Below are 18,079 nucleotides of genomic sequence, written 5' to 3'. Positions count from 1 at the left end.
CCTGAAAAACAAACCAAAAAACCCAGTAAGTAGCACAGAAGAGTTAAGCCTAGTATATATCCAAGCAGCTTTTATTATGAAAAACTAACTAAGTTGCGACGGAGATGAGGACATGAGGCATTCACACACTCAGCAGGCCTCTCAGCGGGAGAAGTGTGACGTTTGTGGTTCAGAAGAATTTTAAATCCTGTTTACCTTTTAAAAAGACTGCCCCAGTCATTCTGGAAAAAGAGCTGTAGATTTATAATGATAACAGAAAACATTTCAGGATGTAACCTGCAAAATCATTTAATCTCTCTGGTTCAGTTTCATCATTAAATCACATTTCAGGCTTGTTGTACAGAAATCAAGGACATAATGTACAGATTAATGTTCTACTCCTCAAACAGCTTGTGAAGATCATATCAGACTACATTTAAAATAATATGTGACCTTTAACCTGACAGAGGAAAGTACAGCAGGATGCACAGTGCTTGCTTTGGGTTTTGGACCATTAAAATGTTGTTTGTTCTACCCTAACCCCAACCCTAACCCCAACCCCCTTACCCTAACCCCCTAACCCTAACCCCCTTACCCTTACCCTTACCCTAACCCTAACCCTAACCCCCTTACCCTTACCCTTACCCTTACCCTTACCCTAACCCCAACCCTAACCCGAACCCTCTAACCCTAACCCTAACCATTGGACTCACAGAGCTTCTTCCCATGTGGCTGTTTGTTGCTCCGTGATGCTTCCTATCAAACCTCACGACATGGATCCAACATCTCCCTACAAATCCAGTGGATTCGTAGGTTCACTGAGATCCGCTGGTTTTAATAATAACAGTCTGATGAGTCTGGTGGCTCGGCCCATCAGCAGCAGGTTACAGATTAGCGTTCATCCCAATCCAGTGTTTGATCAGCTGGTGAGCGATGGTCTGTCTGGGAGGGACAGTGAGGACCTGATGAGATCCTCTGAGGAGAGAGTCCATCACCTGGACACAAGACAACAAAAGTTTGAAACATCGACGACCATCATCCTGATCTGACGGATTGAAAAAGCTGCAGCGAGAGTCGGGAACCAGCAGGAGAGATCACGTCACTCTAATGAGCTTCTCTTCACTGGCTTCCTGTTACATCCAGAAGACAATTCAAAATCCTTCTTTTGAAGCTCTTAACAACCAGAATCCATCGTATCTTAAGGAACTGTTAGTCCCACATTAACCAGCAGAACACTTGGTTCTCAGAGTGCTGCTTACTGGAGGTTCCTAGGTTTTCTACAAGTAGAATAGGAGGCGGAGCTTTCAGCTCTCAGGCTCCTCTCATGTGGAACCAAGTCCCAGTTTCAGTTAGGGAGGCTGGAAGGTTAAGCTCAAGACTTTTCTATTTAATAAAGCTCCAGTTATGGTTGCTTCAGGCCATCATGGACCATTTTCTAGTGAAGCTGCTGTAGGTTGCCTGGATGCAGTATTGATATCACTTTCTGAGGCCGTAACAAACCTGTTGCCTCGAGAACCACCGAGCTTCCTCGATCTCGTTCTTATCCACTTTGATGTCAGTTGTCACGGCGACGGCGATGCAGCCAATCATGAGGCTGGAGGGCATGGGCCAGGGCTGGCAGGAGACGTACTGGACCAGGTCGACCTTCACGCCGCTCTCCTCCTGCGTCTCCCTCCTCACCGCCTCCTCCATGGTCTCCCCTGCAGGGTTGGGGGGTGAGGACAGGATGAGGAACCAGTGCAACGGTTCTGCTCTTCAGCTGTGGCCTTTCACTTCACACGCCTACCAGGCTCCACGAATCCGGCCAAGCAGGAGAACATTCCAGAGGGAAACATCTTCTTCCTCCCCAGTAAACACTGCTCTCCGTCGGGATGGATCACCAGCATGATGACGACCGGGTCTGCAGACATAACCAGGTGGTTTTACTTTTAATTACTAAATATGACACCTGTAACTTCACGAGTTAACCGCAGGGATGCACTGGTACAGAGGATATGATTCGTTTGTGTATGGAGTATGAATTTCCCAACATGTCGTATCTTTCTGAGTGATAGTTTAGTATGTTTATTCTGTTGATTGGAAAAAAAAACCCCTAAATGTTATTTTATTACGTTTACTGATTTAGTTTGAATTGGATTGAATTCTTTCTAAAAAGTCAAAAACAATAAAAGAGAGTTTCCGAATGTAGAAAGTTGAGATCGAAAGTAGTTTATACTAATTAGTAAATAGTCTCAAAATTGTTTTAAACGGGGAAATAAATTACAATGAATTTAAAGATAATGCATTTCCCTTTGTAAAAAATCGTATAAACCTTGTTGATGATCCTCATTTATTTAATAAGTTCTTGGTATAACTGAATTTGGTTAATGCAGGTTGATTGATCACACTGAGTTAGACTGATAAAAACCACACCAATACGTCTGATAAGCTGCTTCGGGGGATTATTGATCAGACGCCGTACAGACACAAACACAGTTCTTGGTTCCTTTGTGTCTCTCCCCTCTGTCCCTTCCTGCAGGACGTCTCCTGGAAACTGGGCGACCTGCCGTACTTTGTTATGAGTGTTGTGTTGAGAGAAGTTAGTGCCGCGTGGTCGTACCGACTCGTGGGTAGCAGGTGTTGTGGACGCCCTGGCGACTCGGGCACTCGGCGCTGACGCAGCTCCTCTTGTATCCGCCCTCCTCCAGACCAGTGCGGCTGCCGCACGTGGAGCAGAAGCTGTAGCGGCTGTGCCAGGCCAACACCGACCGGGCCTGAGCCACCACTCCTGAAGGAGGCCGGCAGAGGAGAAACCTGTTCAGACATGTAAAGGGGCCTTTCCACCAGGAAGAACCAGGTTCTAGTTCGGGGCCAGATTTAGCACCAGTTCTTTGTCTTTCCACCGCCAAAGTCCCGGCCTATCGGAGACTAAACGGGTGCTAAGCCGGCCGCACATCGTAGCGGGGCCGGAGCGGGGCCTGACAGGTCATCAGCTGGGGGCGGAGTTATCGCAATCTACAAAGAGACGCTGTACCGGCATTTTAAAATTGGGTCAGGAGCTCACCGGCTTCTTCCTCGCTGAGCCTCAGCAGGTCTCTGTGGGCCGACCGGGGAAAGAAGCGCTTCTCTCCTCCGCAGCCTTCAAGGAGGTCGTCGGCGTCTTCGTCTGTGCCGACGGCAAACCAGGCGGGAGGTTCCCAGAGAGCGCCCTCTGTCTGAGACGAGGGGTCTTTCTTCTCCACTCCGAGGAAGATGAGCACAGTCGAAGGTTTCTGAAGGAGGAACTTCACCGCGTCGTATCCGAACCGACACAGCTTGATGTCAGTCTGAAACATTCACCACAAACGATCCCGTTATAATCCATCATCATAATCATCATTTCATTCTTCAGAGTTAGCTGATAAAATATTAACGGGGAGGTTAATCTCTTGACTACAGGTTGGGTCATGTCATGTAGTGTTTACCTTCATAATGTTTGATCATATATGACATGTTTCTTAAACACTCCTACTAAGCGTTATACCTCGAGGCCCCATTTACACGACAACGTTCCGAGTGAAAACACATCGTTTTTTGCGTTTTCGTTTCAGAGAAGTTTTGCATTTACGCGACGCGCTCAAAACGATGTAGTCGGCATGCCAGGCCACCAGGCGGCGCTGCTGTTTGTTTTTGTAATGAAACCACACAAACTCATGCAGCAGAGAACAAGACACGATAAACATTAACAGCGAGAGAACACGGACATTCCACCAAGTTGGGTTGTTTTCACAGTGACTATCAAAATAAAAGTAACAAGATTGTTTATATGCATTTTAACTCTGAGGACAATCACAGATAAGCCAAATCGCCCATTCCTACTCAGTAGCCCCCGTTTCCACGGAGATGGAGTCCGAGCGTTATAGAAAAGCTGCATTTACAGTGACTCCAAGAACCACCATCGCAGAAACGGATACTCAAAACGCCGCAGAAGTTTTACGTTTTAACTTGAAAAGAGCGTCAGAATGTCGGAGTGAAAACATCTGGATCTCCTGGTGCTTCCAGCTTTTTTAACATTAAACTAGATGAAACCACCAAACAGCATTGGCGTCTGGAGTCTCTGTACTTCTGTACAGACGGACTAAGAGAGAACCAAGGATGGATGGATGGATACTTTCTTAAGTAAGTAAGTAACTAAGTGAAGTGTATTTATAGAGCACCTTTCCCACATAAAGATCGCAAGGCGCTTTACAGCACAAAAAGCAGAAAAATAAAAAAATAAATAAGATCAGTAACAATACAGGAGAAAATACCAAAATACCTCAAACACCACACTTAAAAAGCAGGATGCCTTAAAACAACTATTCAAAATATAACAAAGCATTAAAAAAACAAATAACTCATTGGTAAAGGGTTCTTCCAGCTCGACCATGATGGTGCAAATTCAGAGAAACACATGGAGAGACAAAAAATGGAAAAAAAACCCTAACAAACACAAAAAAGGCCCGTCTTTGCACCTCATTTAAAAAAAACAATTTATTCAATAAAGCAGAATCCCCTCGGACGCCTACCTGCCCTGCTTCCTGTTCCCGGGACGAGCTGACCATGGGGTTGAGCTTAGAAAACAGCAGGTACACGGTTTCAGTCGCCGTCTCTTTGGCGTCCAGCCACTCCTTGTCTGTCCTCTTCATGCTGAGCCGGTCCAGCGTCTCCCTGCCGAAGTAGTTTTCCTTCGGCGCGTCCGTTTGGCCCAGCAGCTTGGAGACGTGTCCGTGGCCCCAGAACTTGGAGATATCGTAGGCGGTCTGCGAAGAAGCGTTGACCGAGAACCTGTCAGAGCTTGGAGACGGAAAGGTTGAAGATGTAAAGAGCGACTTAGTTTCTGAGTTGCATAATTAGGTGCATTTCAAGCATTCTCTGATTTTCACAATAAAATTTCTGCAGTGTGTAGCGCCGCATTATGTAATAATGTAATACATTTTCAACCCAATATGTAATACCGCCGCATTTTGTAATAACTTGTTACATATTGTAACAGTTATTAAAAAATGCGGGTGTGGCGAGCCACATTATGTAATAACGTAAAACATTGTCAACTCATTATGTAATAACACCACACTTTGAAATTATTTGCTGCATTTTTAAATAAACGTTGCATTTTGTAATAACTTGTAACATATTGCAAGTTATTACAAAACGCGGGTGCTCTCCTTTTTCTTTAAGAAAATGTGATAATTAGGTATATTATGTACTAAATCATCTAAATTGATGCCTTAATTAGAAAAGCCATCATACCATCTGAATAACATTACGCATTAATTAGGATTTATTAAAAAGAACAAACTCGTTGGATGTTTTATTGCTCAAGTCTAAATCAAAAGTAAGTGTATTCATTATAATGTTAGAATTTGTTCACGAGCTGGAAACAAAAGCTACACTCATTAATTATTACTGACACAAACATTATTGGTGCACTGAAATTTTGCAAGACAAACACATTGAACCTGCATTATATCATGTAATTATTATAGATACAAAGCATAAAAACACAATAACAAACGTTTATTGCAGTATAACGTATTGCACTATTATAATGCGGCTCTACACACCCACATTTTGTAATAACTGTTGCAATAAGTAACGAGTTATTACAAAATATAGCAAAGTTTATTACAAAATGTGGTGTTATTACATAATGAGTTGAAAATGTATTACATTATTACAAATTGCAACGTTATTACAAAATGCGGCGCTACACACCTCATGCAGTGAGGATATAACTGTGAATCATAACATCTAATATATTATAATATTCACTCTTTTAAATGTCTTCCAAATATATATTTTCAGTATAATTACAATAACGTCAACGAATTTTCCTATTTACTGAAGTAGCAAGGAGACGAGTGTATATGATGAAAGTTTTCATGTATTTCTGGTGCAGTAACACACACCCGCGGGTCAGCAGCTCCTTCACCACGTCGTAGTGTCCATTGCGAGCTCCAAACATCAACGCCGTCCAGCCGCCGGTTCCTGTCTGGTTGATGAGCGAGGGGACGTGGGACAGCATGGCGGAGACCCGGCTCAGGTCTCCTCTCGCCGCAGCATCCAGAAACCTCTCCACCATCTCCGCCTCTGCACTCGGCTGGAGGTCGGTCATCCTGTGAACCGAGTCAAAGTGTTTAAAGTACAGAAATACTTTAGTTTAATGCAGGTCAGGTGTGTCGTACAGTCGGTCTCTCTGTCCTCGTCTTTCCTCTTCTTCTATTCCCTACTTGGAGCAGCAGGTTCTGCAGGGTTCTTCCTGTTTAAATTGTGCTTTTCTTTCCACTGCTTGCTCATGCGGAATTGTTTTATTCCATGTTAATCTGCCTTGAAATGACTCTATAGTATTTGGCTGTTAATCAGCACAGTGAATCACAGTAATGTTCTGTTTTAGTAGAACCCATTTCCCTCACATCCCTTACAGGTGGTACATTAGAATAACAATGAGTCTGATCTGAACCTTGCACTTCTCAGATTGTGTCAGAAACAGATCAATGATCCACTAGGCTGTCGTGTTCTCGGTACAGAGAGCTACACTTGACTTTATAGGCTGATCAACACAGTAAATGTTTAGCACTTCATGTAATTTATTTCATTATTTCACATGTATCTCCATCTATATAATTGCACGTGTTTCTTTTTGAAGAGAAAAGTTGGTGGTTTTGTTTTCTTCAGGTTATTTGATCAAACAACGACAACAAATAGGATTTTTGTGTTTTTCTTAGGTTCAAACATAGTTTGATGACTATATCATATAGGTATTGTTGATATATATATATATTGACTACAGTAACTGTAATTTGTTTCTCTGTTTGATACGCAGTGACTGCAGATCTGTAATAAATCTCTGAAATCATTTTAATCCACACATACACACACACACACACTTCTGGCAGAGTTTAGGTAATCAAGGGTAAAAGGAAACGTGTGTTACCTTCTTCTTGTCGTGACCGTCCACTTCCTGTTGTGTAAAGGTCACGTGCTCCCACACCGCTGCGCTGCCTTCAAGGACCGTCGAGAAAATAGGAATTCTAATGTTTGGTTTATCTGCTTTGTGTGTTTTATGTGTTTATCTCCTGAAAGGAAATCATGAATTATTTTTCTCTCCTCATTACTATAAATATTCAAACATTTTCGTTCAGTCACATGTCTAACACACATTTCTTTAAATTAAAAAAACAAACAATGAAATGACGAAAACTATTATTAAAGAGCAATCAAGTGAGGTGTGTGGTTATGTAGAGTTATTTTGTTGTGGTGTAGCTACTGTGCTGTCTGTCTGATGAGTTTAAGTTTTTTTTTCAGATTTTTAAACAAGACTGAACTCATTCAGCAACAAGAAATATTAAACTATGTTTGTGATCAACTTCAGTGAGAAGATTCAGCTCTTTTTACCTTCATGACAGTGGATAACCAGTAAGTTCACGTCAAACTAACATCAGCACTGATGCATGCAATCCCCAAGGTGGCAGCAGAGGAACACCTGTAGTGCCATTTCAGTGTCACTGCTGGTGTTTGTTTTAGAGGAAGAGTTCTTCATTAGAGAGCTGACCTTGTAGCTTCAACAGCAGATCTGCATCTTCCAGTAGCTTCTTACCTCATTGTTTCCCAAAGTGGCAGTTGTGGGTGGGTAAACTAGAGAGTAAAGTTTAAGATTGTAATAAAGTAAACTAACTCATAAACTAATACCACTTTATTAATCAACTTAGGGAAATTAGTTCTTCTGCATTGACCTATCCTATTTCTAGGATGTGGAGGTGCAGCCACATTATGAAGCTCCAGGGAGCTGATGGGGGTCAAGGGTCATGCTCAGGGACCCACAGCGGTGACACGTCAGCTCTGGGATTTAAACCTGTGAACTCCAAATCCCAAGTCCACTTTTCTAAAAATCTGGACAAGTGTCTCTTAGGACTGTTTTTTGTTTGCTGCTTTCAAATGGAACATATAGCCAGAGTAATGGTTTTAAAAAAAAAAATTTTTATAAAGGAATTTGACTTTTGACTACAGGAAAACAGCTGACACATTTAATTGTGCTTGACTTTCACACTCCAAACACAGACCTTAGCGCCTGAGAAACATTCCTTTCAGTTCCCAACATAGACAGCGAATCCCCATGTGCAACGAAGCTAAGTTAACTTTAGCGGCTAATGGATGTTAAGATGAAACGGGAACGTTTCAGTTCAAAAACTTTGTACAAGAACGTGGCTGTGCGCAAAATATCGACACAGAATTTACACGTCACCAAGAAATCCAAGTCTTCGCATCGGCTCAATGCTCAACATGTAGCCGCCAGCTAATGCTAAATATGTAGCATGCTAACTACACTGTTGTCAGTGTTTTCTGCCATTGGAATGTAAACAAACATCGTTTGTTGCCGTGTAAACGTGCAACTCATCTGAAATGAAAAGTCAAAATCAATGTGTTTACACTGGAAACGTTGTCGTGTAAACAGGTGCGTCATCGGTATGTGGTTTCCTCTGATGGGATTCCTCCAGGATGAGTGTGCGGCCCTGTATTTGTCTACTACCTCCGAGAAAGACGGTCCACGTACAGGAAAAGAAAGGTGAAATATGTTTTTGACTGATAGACTACTCATTCAATAGCTTAAAATATAATAAACTTCATGAACTCCCAGCATGTCTTTTAGGGGCCGTGGCTGCTGTTTGCTGTCAACAGGTGGTGGATGTGCAGCTTGAGGAGTGTTGTGGCTGCAGCCGACCCTCCAGCATTAACAACAGCTGTGGTAACAGCTGACAGCGAGGAGGAGGAGGAGGTCTGAACCAAGAGCGTCCCCAACTCCGAGCTGCAGGTACTCTCAGCACAAACATACCACACATACCAGAACCCCTCTGCTTCATCCACTCCAATCAAAACTCACCCATTACTCTTCACTGGCTCTGAAAAGGACTTTCGTATCACACAAAATCACTTCTTCCAAGGCAGTTTTATTTGCTCTATTTGAATTTCTTAACTATACTTCAGTGGTCACCAGCTCGATGGGTCGGATAACCACAGACCAGGTTCGCTCTTTTGAGTCATCGGCCAAGCCCAAAAAGCATCTTCTGGGATTCTCTTCCACATCGAACCACTAGTTTAACTTCTCAGCATGTAACCCTGAGCTGTACTTTGTGTCAACGCATACCTTTCGCATATCATTTGCGTATAGATATAAACTAGGCTTTATGGCATTGAGTACTCGTATCGGTACTCTGTATTGGCAAGTAGCTAAAGGTACTTGTACTTGTCTTTTAAATAGAGGTATCCCTAGCTATAGAGATTATCATTATATTCAAAGGTTCTTTCCTGCCATATTTTCCACTTCATGACGTGTTGTCAGTAAGTCAGGAACAAACTGCAGTCAGTCTGCAATAGTCAGTTTTTTTACATACTGGTCACACATCTTAATTTGTATTTTTAAGTGACTCCGTTCCAGTTTTTTTTTTGAATTATTTTTTAGCCTTGCAGCTTCTCTGTAAACGTGTTTTGTGTAAAGTTTTAGTAGTATTACAGACGGTTTGAAGCTTTCACGTGTTCAGCGGTTCGGCCTTGAATGTGTGTGGGCCGGAGCCCCTCGGCAGGGCGGTGCGGCTCAGACACAGTGGTCATAAAGGAGCTGAAAAGTGTTTCACACTTGTGCAATTAAAGGCTCAAGTGACCGTCCTGTCTTGGCGCACCCAGCCTGCTCGCTCAGCCCAAACAAAAACACCTTTCTCTGGGCACGGGAGCCGGCCGGCGGCTTGGCCTGCGCTCAAAACGCTGTGGTGGAGGGAGGCTCTTCTCATCTTGGCCAGAGACTGTTTTGTCTACGCTCCGCAGCGCACGTTTGTAGCCTTTGGGTAGAGTTCGGGGCAGGTGACATGTGCCGGACGGGTTTATGGGTTTGGGATTGGATTAGTGGTGTTCGACTGGAAAGTGCGTGGACGTCGGTGCCAATCAAGAGTTTTTGTCAATGGGGAAGTTCTGCAGGGCATAAATCAGAGACGGTCTCCGAAGATCAATTAAACAGGCACGGTATTTCATTTTAATCTCCGAATAGTGAAACAACAACAACACACACACAAACACACACAAGCATGAATATACAGACGTTTGTTCTGCAATAAATAACAATCATATTACATTTTGCTCAGAATCACATCATGTCTGGTCCCTGCTGTCCTTCACTCCAACATCTGACGTTCCACAGAACGCCGGCGAGGGACACGTTAAACAATAAAGGTGCTCTGCAGCCTTATAAGTCTTATAGGCTGTGTGACTTCTTTCTCTGTGAGAGACGGAAAACGGAGAGAGGAGGGGTGGAGGTGGACAGACAGGGCGAGCAGACGAAAGCTCTCCCCCGAGGAACATTTCTAAAGACAATTTATATATTTGGAAGAGATGAACCATCTGAATGTTTGTTCTTCCCATAAATTTCCCAGTCAGTTTTACTGGCCTGTCCCAGCGACCGTCTCCCTCATCATGCTGTGTGTGTTCTTTGGTAGCGAGCAGCTTGTCCTCGGCTCTGGACCGGCTGTGCTCCCGTCAGGTCTTTGAGGGCAGCGCGGGCCTCGCCGTTATCTCCCGATGATCTGCCTCTCGCCCCAAAACGTTTCAAAGGTTCGTCGCTCTGTGTTTGTTTCCTTACCTGCTACCTCACAGCACTTCAGTCCTCACATCCACCCTCACGCTGACCTTAAATATTCCACCAGCCAAAAAGGATTTTTAGAAGTAGAAAGAAACTTCCACATGGTTGTTTCTTTCCCGCTGAACTAGATTAAGTTACCAGCCACATAAGAGTATCAGTGTTTAGCTGACAGTCATTTGGTAACCTTCCCATTTCCCTGCTCCGAGCTGACTTGTGTTCACGTCCGTCCTACAGGAGGAAGCTGAAAGTTCAGTGTCTGGCTTCACTTCCAGCCGTTCATCTCTTTGAGCTTGCTGATGCTGGTGCCTTTGACCGGGGTGGACGGTGGGGGAGTGTACAGCGGCAGGGTGGGGGTGCTGCAGCTTCTTGCCCATGGCTTGTCAGTGGGGATCGTCCACACAGGTCGAGATGACTTCTTCTTGGCCTTGTTTGTCTTCTCCTTGGCGGAAGCGGGAGAAATTCCCTGCAGAGGAGGAAAAAAAAGAGCGAACTCATTGAAGCTGTTTTCCTTTAAGGCCTCGTTACCACGACGACATTTCAAGTGGAAATGATTCGTTTTTGCGCTTTCGTTTCAAAAGAATAGTTTTGCGTTTACACGGCAACGAAATAAACACGGGACACGAGGTTGTTGGCATGCCAGGCCACGAGCCGGTGCTGTGCAGAGGGAGGAAGTCCAATGTAATTGAGGCCCTGTGAACACGACAACGCCGTTTCATGTAACCGCCATCGGTTTTTGGCCGATCATCCACACGACGCTGCGTTTTATGAGCCTGAAAACAGATTCGAAAGTGGAGAAATTGTGATCGCTGGCTCAGCTTTGACATGTGGATGGGCAAGACGCACATTTGCCGATAATGATGGTGTCATCGCCCCATCTCTCGACACGATAATCCCGTCGACGTCCCCTAACAACAACAACAACAATGGCGGCCTGCCTGCTCCAGATCGAGCTGCAGAAGCTGCTGATGCTATTTGGTTCAATAAGGCCAGATGTTGGATTCATCAACTTTTTTGCAGCCTCTGTGTCTTCTCCTCCATTTTTTGGTGTATTTCTGTGGCAGCGTCACACTGCCACCTATAGGCCTGGCATATGTACTACATTATTTTGAATAGTTTTTATGGTGTCGCGTGGATGCAGATGTTTCCCGTGTGGATGGGAACCTCTTTAGGAACTACGCATCCCTGAACTCCTCCTGTGATAAAGTTCAGGCGAGACGGTGGAGTCACTATCTGATGAAAGAATGGGACGTACGCAGCAGCAGAGAGTGAAGCAGCTGAGTTTGGCCGCGTTCCGTCCCGTCCCTGCATAGCGGCTCTTCTTCGGCAGCAGCAGGACGAAGGACACGGCCAGCGACAAATGATAGAAGCTGTGGACGTAGGCGTAGTCCCACTCCTGCAGAAAGACAAAAATTAACCACACACCACGTCCAGAACCGAAAGCCTAAATATGGGTGCAACGTAGTCACCTCGAAGTAGAACCTCAGCATCAGAGCGAGCGCGCCAAAGCAGCAGCCTGGACCGACCTGCTGCGTGTACACCGACTTCTCCGGATAAACCGCCCTCAGCTCCTTCATCTTCTGCAACTGAAACAGGAAGAGTTTGCTCTCCGGTCCGGACTGCGTTGGACAGGAGACCGGAGACCGGAGACCGGAGACCGGAGACGGGGAAGCACGGACTGCTCACCCATTTGACAGTGATGATGAAGACGGCGGATCCGATGGGTCCAGAGTAGACTCCGTAGCCCCAGCGGTCCTGGTAGATCCTCACAGCGATGGTTAACACTCCAAACATAGTTATGCTGGAGCGCTGCGGCTCGTCGAAATCCCCCAGAGCTGCCGTAGAAACAGCAAGGGTTAGACAAGGCCTGCATTCTTCCTTCAGGAAAGATTAGAGTCAGTTACAACTAAATATTTACTTCAGATGAGACGCTTCAGACTTTCTGTTTCAGCTTCCTTGATGACTTCTTTCAGGGAGTTAAACTAATAATCTTTCTGGACTTTAAGAGTAAAGTAAAATGGCCTGGTTTGCCTAAATCAGTTCCCCCAAACAGGTTTTCTTTTTAAGCAGCACGTTTAAAAAAAGATAGATTTAAGACTGAGGCCTTTCACGCATTGAGTATGGGATCGAAGCTTTTCACACTTTCACATCTTCATTGACCTCAAACTTTTAGTTTTTAACTCGGTTCAAACCATCATGTGTTTCTAAATAGGAGATGATTCAAAGCTTTTGCTCAGGTGTGCTGTAGAGAAGCTGTTATTTGGTATTTAATGTCTATTTCTAGCAGGTCTGCGTGGAGCCACAAGACATATTTCATGTTTGATGTGGAGATAAGTTGTAAATATGAATGAAGTCATGATTTATATTATGAGTTTAAAACACATTCTACAGATTCATGCAACAGCAACGTCACCCCTTCTTTTTTCTCTTTCATGAGCTGTTCTAACTGTTTTAGGTACCAATTTTTTTCTATAGATTTTTGCTGATGTTGCCTTTAAGTTTCTCCAGCTGTTTTTAGTAGTTTCATCTGTTTCAGATCTTTTAAAACAACCGTCTGCGGTTGTTGAATTAGTTTTTCAATTTACACAAAGAGCACTAATCTCAGGTTCACTCAGATATTCTTGACTTGTGGATTTATGATTTCTGTACATGTGAAATGTTTTAAATGTCTCATTTGTATCATATTTGTTTATGTTTTTTTTTACGATTTTTATTTAGCTTTTTTTCAAAAGCTCTTTTCCTCGGTTATCTCCATCGCTAGCAAACTGGGACCGTTTGAAAACAAAGCATTTGAAGCAACATAGTTTTTGCAATACATTTACTTTTTTGTTTTAAAAGCATTGTATTCCAAAAACATCACTCCAACTGTCTATTTCTCCAACGGTGGATTTTCATAGGCTAATAGACTCCTTGAATAATAAACCGGCATTCTTTGAACTCACACACACTGAGGGTAGCAGAGTGTGTGTTTGTCCACGGGTGTGATCAAGTGATGGAATAAGGAGAATGCCAGCGCATGTGAGCAGAACTAAATACAGGCACAACATATGCTCCAGACAACTGCTGCAGACACAGCTGGTTGTTTGTGAGGGCCGAGCTCGGCCAGCGTGTCGCGGTCTGCCAAGTGCTCGTTAGCGTGAATTTAACTTCCATTTCAAGAACTTAATCTCCAGCAGCAGTTGCATTAGAATACTTTATTAATCCTGAAAGGCCTCATAGCGCTGCTCCACAGAGAATAGAATTTTTATAGAATATACAAGTATAAGTAAGAATGAGATTTTAAGTAAGTCCATTGTATTATGTAAGAGGGTTATCAGTGAATAAATATATACAGGGAGAATGGATTGACAGTAAAAAACTATTTACAGAGGAGTTATACATGATGTCCACAGGAAGGACCAATCTTCTGAGACTCTGTAGAGGACTTTGGAAGGATGAGTCTGTTACTGAAGGTGCTCCTGCTGGACCAGGACATCATGGAGGGACTGAGAGACATTGCTCAAGATGGACCTCCAGGACATCATGGAGGGACTGAGAGACATTGCTCAGGATGGACCTCCAGGACATCATGGAGGGACTGAGAGACATTGCTCAAGATGGACCTCCAGGACATCATGGAGGAGGTGAGTGTTTCAGACCATCAGGTTTATTCAGATCTGCAGTTTGTCTTCACGTTGGATTTGTGTCTCTTTCTCGCTTTGCTGTCTTTTTGTGGACGTGAGCTCAAGTCGAGATGTGGTCCTATTTTTTTTGTCTGACCTTATCAAAGTTATAAAACCAACATCAGCACAAACTGGAGATTTGAATAAACCAAATTCTGCTCTTAGAAAAGTTTGCCGGATATCTTTACTTTGCTAATCCTTACAAGAAATCTCCCGTGTTGCTGAGGATTGACATATTTACATGGTTTTAATGTTCTCCATCCATCTGAATTCAGGTGGTGGATGTTGTAGAAAATCTAGTGGCGACTTGGCACAGTTCTCAGGATACATGTTAAATTGTAGGACGGCACGGTGGACCAGTGGTTGGCGCTCTTGCCTCGCAGCAAGAAGGATTTGTGCGAGTAGGACTTCCCACAGTCCAGAAACATGCATGTCAGGTTAATTTGTGACCCTAAATTGACTCAAGGTGTGAATGTGAGTGTGTGTGTGATTGTCTGTCTCTGTATTTGTCCAGTGATGGACTGGAGATCTGCCCAGGTGAACCTGCCCTCACCTGTCCAGATGGATAGACGTTTTCATGGTAATTTGCCATAACCTACTTGAACCAGACAAACCACAGCACAATGCACTACGGTGCGGCAGGACCTACCAGTAAGGGTGACCCACATTGAGAGCGCCGTCCCGTAAACGCTGAAGTACTCCAGAATGTCGTATTTCATGAAGCACAGGATGGACAGACCTGGCCCGTCGCATGCATGATAGATCTGCAGAAAGACATCATCAATCAGTGTGTCGGGACCATTTCACCCAGTTTAACTGAAGAAAAGCTGTTGGTTATTGAAGCCGTGGAAGGTTTAAATTTAAATATCTTATTGTACACATGTCGTCCATAAAGGTGAGATACTGGAGTGCACAAATCCGAGAATTACAGAAGAGACGTGACGCCACAAGTTCCAAGAATTATTATTATTTTTTTTTTCAAATTCATACAGGGTTGACATCGAAGGGTCAAGACTGAGAATAAATAGAACTATCAACATATAATTGGCAAGAGCCATTGTTAAGAGTATTTTAGAGAGCAGGATTCTTCAGAAATGAATTTTGTTCCAGTAAATTGTCCAACAGGGAACTGCGCCTAAAACTCAACCACACCCAGAAGAAACAGAAAATCTGTTTCAGACAAACTCTCAGTCGTCTCACTCAGACGATGATAAACTGTATTCTGCACATTCAGGCTGTTCATAAGGACGTCGGCTCGTACGTGATGCAGAAAGCTTGAATATGAACATTCTCAGGATGTACTGCATCCAAACACACGATGACATACAGAGATGACGAGCCTCACACTCACCGCGGTGAAGAACATGGTGAAGAAGTAGACCATGGCCTCCAGGTGGAAGCCCCTCTTGGCCGCCACACTGGCGGCAGGCAGGAACACCAGGCTGCTCACGGTGGGAAGCAGCATCTTGGCTATGAACGCACCCATGGCGGCTGGACGGCGGACCCGCGGCGTGGAGATGAGAAGATTTCCTCCTGGTTTCAGAAAGTCGAACCGGTGAGTGAGTCTTAGCAGTGAGCGGACGAGGACGGCGTCAACACCCCCCCAGCTGTCAACATGGCCCTTTAAATTTTAAATAGACCAAGAAAGCACGTTCACTGAGGCCTGGATGTGCACCGTCATCACGGGACAGCTGTTTGCATACCGGAGCCGCGGGGACGGGCCTGGGTGGGGCGAGGAGGCAACACCGTGTGTCCATGAGTCAACGTGCAGGCCTGGAGCAAGGAGGTGGAGGGAGTGAGGACGAGATGTCAACCCACATTCAAAATGCATTCGCACATCTTTTCAAAAATAATTTTACTGAATGTAGCACAAATAGAACATGAATGTTTGAAAGTGTAGAATTCTATTAGTTTCTTTTATCATGGCTCAGTGTCCTGGTGTCTGATAAGCTGATCCTGTCTGATCCAGCCCATCGCTTTGGCTCCTTTTCTCTTTTGGTTTAGTTTCTGTTTTTGAGTTTTTCTGGATGAAAATTGTTCTTTTGGCTTCAGAAGCCTGCGTCCTTGTCCAGGGTTAGTCATATCTCGTCTCCCAACATGGAACACATGCAAAAAGTACATTTTAAATTTGCAGAACCAGACTCAGATGGAGACTGAGCTCCAGGCGATCATTTTCCAGGATATTGCTCACTTGTGTCTTTTTGTCATTCCTTGATTCAAACGATGACATAAAAAAAAAAAAAATCAATAAAAAAAAAAAAAGCCAAAATGAAAAACACGACCTGTAACCTGAGTTCAGGTTATAAGATTAGCACTCTACCTAAATCTAACTGGGTTTGTGATGAACCCGACAGCATGTGATTTATTACTACGGAGGTCGTCACACAATATGAAAACTCACAATATGCTGAGAGGATCAGTCCCGGTGATCCTCGCACCGAGAAAGTTCCTCTGTAATCTGAACAATTTGAACCGTTGAATCTGATCCAGTGGGTGTTTTCTTTCTTCTTTTTTATATAAACTCTGCCCTTGGACCACATAATAATCTCCTGTGTCCGCCTGCCTCGTCTCACTGAGGCCATATTTGACCTGGTTCAGTGCTGTTGTTTCTCTGTTACTCCAGTAATCCCACAGCAGTGGCGAGCAGCAGTTGTCCTCAGCCGGGCCTCTCCTCAGCTGCTGCACCTGCTCATGGGCTTGATGCAGTGGCACAAAGGCTAACTTCTAGATCCTCTATGGTCTCAGTAAGCTGAGCTGCTGCCCGGTGGCCTCACCACGCCCCCTGCTGGGAACCCCGGTTTGCATTTGCAAGACGTCGCCAGCGTTTGTGTTCCAATGTGATGATCTGAGGCTTTTCATCATGGAGATTAGGCAGAAATCCTTTAGAAGTCTCACTGTGGGTCCCGGATTGACCTCTTGACCTCTTCTTCTTCTTCGTCTTCTTCAGGCTCCTCATTGGATTTTGTACACTTCAGTTTTAATTTGAAAAGCTTCTGAACCACCAAAAAGGTGTCACTGTCAAATGGCAGTAAAAACTTCCCCACAAGTAACATCCACATGAGATTATGTGGTAAATAAATATAAGAGAAAGATCAGCTGTGCGATTGAAGCTATAATCCCTTGTTAATGTGGATTTTGTGGATGTATTTGGTTGCGTGAGGCTCGGAGCTCCAGTTCTTCTGGCGCCTCCCTGGTGACTCTCACTTCAGGACCCCTCGGTCTGAACACAGCGGGGCAGTGTGGGAATGTAGAGCAGACTTCCTGGACCCATCTGGAATAACAAATGGCTTCCTTTTGATTCAGTAACAACTATGACCCGTCGGCCTTCTTTTATAAATAATTGGAGGACATTGCTTGTGTTTCAATCTCTGAGCAGTCCACTGTAGTGTTAGTAACTTTAACCATAACTGGAATTCAATTCTTATTGCACTGAGAGGTTATTTTCTTTTTGCTAATGATGGGAAGTAACTCCCGCTTCACTTTGATCGCATCACTTTCCACCGTTGCGGCGTGAAATATTAGCCGAGGAAGATTCTCCATGAGCATCAAAACAAATTTACGAGCCAATGACAACAGGAAGAAGCAGCAACAAGTCAGCTGAGATAAACTTACCTTTTAACATTTAACCTTAATAAGCTTTATTACTGACTCCAGCATTGTAACTGATACGGGCCAGTCTTATATTGCTTTATGAATGTTCCCGTCAGGACGACTGAGTGAATCGCGGTTGGTAAAGCAAACCAGCAGTTTGACAAACGTAGTAGCAACAATATTAATTCAAACGTTGTTATTGTCTTTGGCTTTTAAAGCTACTCTA

General features: G+C 44.1%; 2 protein-coding genes across 2 annotated transcripts; both read right to left on the bottom strand.

Annotated features, from left to right (window-relative positions):
- Positions 1–265: 265 nt before the first annotated feature.
- On the bottom strand, positions 266–6,932 carry nudt12 (nudix (nucleoside diphosphate linked moiety X)-type motif 12). The gene is made up of 8 exons (XM_080466754.1): positions 6,914–6,932; positions 5,889–6,095; positions 4,506–4,773; positions 3,023–3,284; positions 2,579–2,746; positions 1,766–1,879; positions 1,480–1,679; positions 266–974 (listed from the first exon to the last, which is right to left on the bottom strand). The coding sequence occupies exons 2-8, from the start codon at positions 6,092–6,094 to the stop codon at positions 864–866; spliced, it is 1,329 nt and encodes a 442-aa protein (XP_080322880.1). The 5' UTR covers position 6,095; positions 6,914–6,932; the 3' UTR covers positions 266–863.
- A 3,040-nt stretch (positions 6,933–9,972) lies between these two features.
- On the bottom strand, positions 9,973–15,951 carry mymk (myomaker, myoblast fusion factor). Its single transcript, XM_080466771.1, has 6 exons — positions 15,614–15,951; positions 14,912–15,026; positions 12,287–12,435; positions 12,070–12,186; positions 11,856–11,996; positions 9,973–11,066 (listed from the first exon to the last, which is right to left on the bottom strand). Exons 1-6 carry the CDS (start codon positions 15,746–15,748, stop codon positions 10,866–10,868), a joined length of 858 nt encoding a protein of 285 aa, XP_080322897.1. The 5' UTR covers positions 15,749–15,951; the 3' UTR covers positions 9,973–10,865.
- Positions 15,952–18,079: the final 2,128 nt, after the last annotated feature.

Source organism: Lipophrys pholis, assembly GCF_963383615.2.
Source record: "Lipophrys pholis genome assembly, chromosome: 7".
Taxonomy (NCBI): Eukaryota; Metazoa; Chordata; class Actinopteri; order Blenniiformes; family Blenniidae; genus Lipophrys; species Lipophrys pholis.
Note: the sequence above shows the minus strand (reverse complement) of the source record. Positions and strands in the feature narration are given on the sequence as shown.

Excerpts from the sequence above, each read along its gene's own strand:
- nudt12 (XM_080466754.1), bottom strand. The coding sequence starts at position 6,094 with ATGACCGACCTCCAGCCGAGTGCAGAGGCGGAGATGGTGGAGAGGTTT. Across the intron at positions 1,880-2,578 it reads CACCTGCTACCCACGAGTCG|ACCCGGTCGTCATCATGCTG; the intron begins GTACGACCACGC and ends TTATGTCTGCAG. Across the intron at positions 1,680-1,765 it reads GGCCGGATTCGTGGAGCCTG|GGGAGACCATGGAGGAGGCG; the intron begins GTAGGCGTGTGA and ends CCAACCCTGCAG.
- mymk (XM_080466771.1), bottom strand. The coding sequence starts at position 15,748 with ATGGGTGCGTTCATAGCCAAGATGCTGCTTCCCACCGTGAGCAGCCTG. Across the intron at positions 15,027-15,613 it reads TCACCATGTTCTTCACCGCG|ATCTATCATGCATGCGACGG; the intron begins GTGAGTGTGAGG and ends GTCTTTCTGCAG. Across the intron at positions 11,997-12,069 it reads TGCTGAGGTTCTACTTCGAG|GAGTGGGACTACGCCTACGT; the intron begins GTGACTACGTTG and ends GTCTTTCTGCAG.